Here is a 6000-nt window from a genome sequence, read left to right as displayed (position 1 = left end):
TCAGTTCTTTAATACACTGGGTTTGTTTATAGCATAGACAAAACCAGGGACATTAGCAACTGGTATACCACATACAAGCACTACCTATTGCAGACTTAGACTTGAGTGCATCAACAATGCACATGCCTCTCTTGGTGGCATTGCTCATCATATTCAACCGAAAATACCAGACATTAAGACAATAAAATAAACTTACAATTTTTCAAATTGGCACTGCTGGCAAATAAACTTTAATCTTGGTATTTTCTTGGTTTCTATCACAGTCAAGATTGAAAACACAGTCTAAAGTTTTATGAGTGAGTGGCTCAAATCAGTTCTTTAATCCACTGGGTTTCTCTAGAAAATAGACAAAACCAGGGACATTATCAACTGGTATACCACATACAAGCACTACCTATTGCAGACTGTGACTTGAGTGCATCAACAATACACACACATCACTAATAAACAGACAAGAAATTAAACTTGCCATCTTCCAGTCGTGTACTGCTGCCAGGTATACTTCAGTCAGTGTTGTTTCTTGGCTTCTATCACAGCCAAGATTGAGTACAAGTCACAGTCTGAAGTTTTATGAGTGAGTGGCTCAAATCAGTTCTTTAATCCACTGGGTTTGTCTATATAGCAAAGACAAAACCAGGGACATTAGCAACCGGTATACCACATACAAGCACTACCTATTACAGACTGTGACTTGAGTGCATCAACAATGCTCACACCTTACTAATAATCACACAATAAACAAAGTTTACCTGGCATCTTCCAGTCATGTACTCCTGGCATGAATACTTCAATCTTGGTATTTTCTTGGCATCTATCACAGCCAAGATTGAGTACAAGTCACAGTCTGAACTTTTATGAGTGAGTGGCTCAAATCAGTTCTTTAATCCACTGGGTTTGTCTTTAGCTTAGACAAAACCAGGGACATTAGCAACTGGTATACCACATACAAGCACTACCTATTGCAGACTGTGACTTGAGTGCATCAACAATGAACACTCATCACTAATATTCAGACAATAAAATAAACTTACCTTCTCTATATGGGTACTGCTGGCAAGAATACTTCAATCTTGGTATTTTCTTGGCTTCCATCATAGCCAATATTGAGTACAAGTCACAGTCTGAAGTTTTATGAGTGAGTGGCTCAAATCAGTTCTTTAATCCACTGGGTTTGCCTATAGCTTAGACAAAACCAGGGACATTAGCAACTGGTATACCACATATAAGAACCACCTAATGAAGACTGTGACTTGAGTGCATCAACAATGCACACAGATTACTAATAATCAGACAATAAATAAAACTTGCCTTCTCTATATGGGTACTGCTGGCAAGTATACTTCAATCGGTTTTGTTTCTTGGCTTCTATCACAGCCAAGATTGAGTACAAGTCACAGTCTGAACTTTTATGAGTGCGTGGCTCAAATCAGTTCTTTAATCCACTGGGTTTGTCTATAGCTTAGACAAAACCAGGGACATTAGCAACTGGTATACCACATACAAGCACTACCTATTGCAGACTGTGACTTGAGTGCATCAACAATGAACACTCATCACTAATATTCAGACAATAAAATAAACTTACCTTCTCTATATGGGTACTGCTGGCAAGAATACTTCAATCTTGGTATTTTCTTGGCTTCCATCATAGACAATATTGAGTACAAGTCACAGTCTGAAGTTTTATGAGTGAGTGGCTCAAATCAGTTCTTTAATCCACTGGGTTTGTCTATAGCTTAGACAAAACCAGGGACATTAGCAACTGGTATACCACAATCACTACCTATTGCAGACTGTGACTTGAGTGCATCAAAAATGCACATGCCTCTCTTGGGGGGACATGCTCATCATAGTCAACTGAAAATACAAGACATTAAGACAATTAAATAAACTTACATTCTTCCTTTTGGGTACTGCTGGCACGTCTACTTCAATCGGTGTTGTTTTTTGGCTTCTATCACAGCCAAGACTGAGTACAAATCACAGTCTGAAGTTTTATGAGTGAGTGGCTCAAATCAGTTATTTAAACCACTGGGTTTGTCTTCAGCTTAGACAAAACCAGGGACATTAGCAACTGGTATACCACATATAAGCACTACCTATTGCAGACTGTGACTTGAGTGCATCTAAAATGCACACACATCACTAATAATCAGACAATAAAATAAACTTGCCTTCTCAATCTGGGTACTGCTGGCAAGTATACTTCAATCTTGGTATTTTCTTGGCCTCTATCACAGCCAAGATTCAGTACAAGTCACAGTCTGAACTTTAATGAGTGAGTGGCTCAAATCAGTTTTTTAATCCATTGGGTTTGTCTGTAGCATAGACAAAACCAGGGACATTAGCAACTGGTATACCACAATCACTACCTATTGCGACTGTGACTTGAATGCCTCTCTTGAGGGGGCATGCTCATCATAGTCAACTGAAAATACAAGACATTAAAACAATTAAATAAACTTACATTCTTCCTTATGGGTACTGCTGGTACGTCTACTTCAATCGGTGTTGTTTCTCGGCTTCTATCACAGCCAAGATTGAGTACAAGTCACAGTCTGCAGTTTTATGAGTGAGTGGCTCAAATCAGTTCTTTAATCTACTGGGTTTGTCTATAGCTTAGACAAAACCAGGGACATTAGCAACTGGTATACCACATACAAGCACTACCTATTGCAGACTGTGACTTGAGTGCATCAACAATGAACACTCATCACTAATATTCAGACAATAAAATAAACTTACCTTCTCTATATGGGTACTGCTGGCAAGAATACTTCAATCTTGGTATTTTCTTGGCTTCCATCATAGCCAAGATTGAGTACAAGTCACAGTCTGAAGTTTTATGAGTGAGTGGCTCAAATCAGTTCTTTAATCCACTGGGTTTGTCTATAGCATAGACAAAACCAGGGACATTAGCAACTGGTATACCACATACAAGGACTACCTATTGCAGACTGTGACTTGAGTGCATCAAAAATGCAAACACATAACTAATAATGAGAAAATAAAATAAACATACCTTCTCCATGTTTGTATTGCTGGCAAGTATACTTCAGTCTTGGTATTTTCTTGGCTTCTATCACAGCCAAGATTGAGTACAAGTCACAGTCTGAACATTTATGAGTGAGTGGCTCAAATCAGTTCTTTAATCCACAGGGTTTGTCTATAGCATGAACAAAACCAGGGACATTAGCAACTGGTATACCACATACAAGCACTACCTATTGCAGACTGTGACTTGAATGCATCAACAAAGCAGTACATGCCTCTCTTGGGGGGGGGACATGCTCATCATAGTCAACTGAGAATACAAGACATTAAGACAATTAAATAAACTTACCTTCTTCCTTATGGGTACTGCTGGTACGTCTACTTCAATCGGTGTTGTTTCTTGGCTTCTATCACAGCCAAGACTGAGTACAAGTCACAGTCTGAACTTTTATGAGTGAGTGGCTCAAATCAGTTCTTTAATCTACTGGGTTTGTCTATAGCTTAGACAAAACCAGGGACATTAGCAACTGGTATACCATATACAAGCACTACCTAATGCAGATTGTGACTTGAGTGCATCAACAATGCACATGCTATACCACATAGAAGCACTACCTAATGCAGATTGTGACTTGAGTGCATCAACAATGCACACACGTTACTAATAATCACACAATAAACAAAGTTTACCTGGTATCTTCCAGTCATGTACTCCTGGCATGAATACTTCAATCTTGGTATTTTCTTGGCATCTATCACAGCCAAGATTGAGTACAAGTCACTGTCTGAAGTTTTATGAGTGAGTGTCTCAAATCAGTTCTTTAATCCACTGGGTTTGTCTTTAGCTTAGACAAAACCAGGGACATTAGCAACTGCTATACCACATACAAGCACTACCTATTGCAGACTGTGACTTGAGTGCATCAACAATGAACACTCATCACTAATATTCAGACAATAAAATAAACTTACCTTCTCTATATGGGTACAGCTGGCAAGAATACTTCAATCTTGGTATTTTCTTGGCTTCCATCATAGCCAATATTGAGTGGAAGTCACAGTCTGAACTTTTATGAGTGAGTGGCTCAAATCAGTTCTTTAATCCACTGGGTTTGTCTATAGCTTAGACAAAACCAGGGACATTAGCAACTGGTATACCACATACAAGCACTACCTATTGCAGACTGTGACTTGAGTGCATCAAAAATGCAAACACATCACTAATAATCAGACAACAAAATAAACTTACCATCTTCCAGTCATGTACTGCTGGCAAGTATACTTCAATCTTGGTATTTTCTTGGCTTCTATCACAGCCAGGATTCAGTACAAGTCACAGTCTGAACTTTTATGAGTGAGTGGCTCAAATCAGTTCGTTAATCCATTGGGTTTGTCTATAGCATAGACAAAACCAGGGACATTAGCAACTGGTATACCACATACAAGCACTACCTATTGCAGACTGTGACTTGAGTGCATCAGCAAAGCAGCACATGCCTCTCTTGAGGGGGGACATGCTCATCATAGTCAACTGAAAATACAAGACATTAAGACAATTAAATAAACTTACCTTCTTCCTTATGGGTACTGCTTGTACGTCTACTACAATCGGTGTTGTTTCCTGGCTTCTATCACAGCCAAGATTGAGTACAAGTCACAGTCTGAACTTTTATGAGTGAGTGGCTCAAATCAGTTCTTTAATCCACTGGGTTTGTCTATAGCTTAGACAAAACCAGGGACATCAGCAACTGGTATACCACATACAAGCACTACCTAATGCAGATTGTGACTTGAGTGCATCAACAATGCACATGCCTCTCTTGGGGGACATGCTCATCATAGTCAACTGAAAATACAAGACATTAAGACAATTAAATAAACTTACATTCTTCCTTATGGGTACTGCTGGTACTTCTACTTCAATCGGTGTTGTTTCTTGGCTTCTATCACAGCCAAGATTGAGTACAAGTCACATTCTGAAGTTTTTTGAGTGAGTGGCTCAAATCAGTTCTTTAATCCACTGGGTTTGCCTATAGCTTAGACAAAACCAGGGACATTAGCAACTGGTATACCACATACAAGCACTACCTATTGCAGACTGTGACTTGAGTGCATCAACAATGAACACTCATCACTAATATTCAGACAATAAAATAAACTTACCTTCTCAATCTGGGTACTGCTGGCAAGAATACTTCAATCTTGGTATTTTCTTGGCTTCCATCATAGCCAATATTGAGTACAAGTCACAGTCTGAAGTTTTATGAGTGAGTGGCTCAAATCAGTTCTTTAATCCACTGGGTTTGTCTATAGCTTAGACAAAACCAGGGACATTAGCAACTGGTATACCACATATAAGAACTACCTATTGAAGACTGTGACTTGAGTGCATCAACAATGCACACAGATTACTAATACTCAGACAATAAATTAAACTTACCTTCTCTATATGGGTACTGCTGGCAAGAATACTTCAATCTTGGTATTTTCTTGCCTTCTATCACAGCCAAGATTGAGTACAAGTCACAGTCTGAAGTTTTATGAGTGAGTGGCTAAAATCAGTTCTTTAATCCACTGGGTTTGTCTTTAGCTTAGACAAAACCAGGGACATTAGCAACTGGTATACCACATACAATCACTACCTATTGAAGACTGTGACTTGAGTGCATCAACAATGAACACTCATCACTAATATTCAGACAATAAAATAAACTTACCTTCTCTATATGGGTACTGCTGGCAAGAATACTTCAATCTTGGTATTTTCTTGGCTTCCATCATAGCCTATATTGAGTACAAGTCACAGTCTGAAGTTTTATGAGTGAGTGGCTCAAATCAGTTCTTTAATCCACTGGGTTTGTCTATAGCTTAGACAAAACCAGGGACATTAGCAACTGGTATACCACATATAAGAACTACCTATTGAAGACTGTGACTTGAGTGCATCAACAATGCACACAGATTACTAATACTCAGACAATAAATTAAACTTACCTTGTCTATATG

General features: G+C 38.7%; 1 protein-coding gene across 1 annotated transcript; it reads right to left on the bottom strand.

Moving 5' to 3' along the window:
• Positions 1–310: 310 nt before the first annotated feature.
• LOC134279245 (uncharacterized) lies at positions 311–5772 on the bottom strand. The gene is made up of 12 exons (XM_062761601.1): positions 5712–5772; positions 5435–5491; positions 5190–5247; positions 4880–4937; positions 4565–4622; positions 4244–4301; positions 3967–4061; positions 3023–3079; positions 1795–1857; positions 1586–1675; positions 1032–1121; positions 311–336 (listed from the first exon to the last, which is right to left on the bottom strand). The coding sequence occupies exons 1-12, from the start codon at positions 5770–5772 to the stop codon at positions 311–313; spliced, it is 771 nt and encodes a 256-aa protein (XP_062617585.1).
• Between the last annotated feature and the right edge of the window lie 228 nt (positions 5773–6000).

This window comes from Saccostrea cucullata, unplaced genomic scaffold (genome assembly GCF_032062105.1).
Source record: "Saccostrea cucullata isolate Sc308-1 unplaced genomic scaffold, CSIRO_AGI_Scuc_v1 ctg604, whole genome shotgun sequence".
Taxonomy (NCBI): Eukaryota; Metazoa; Mollusca; class Bivalvia; order Ostreida; family Ostreidae; genus Saccostrea; species Saccostrea cuccullata.
The sequence above is the reverse complement of the archived record's forward strand: the minus strand, read 5'-3'. Positions and strand labels throughout refer to the sequence as shown.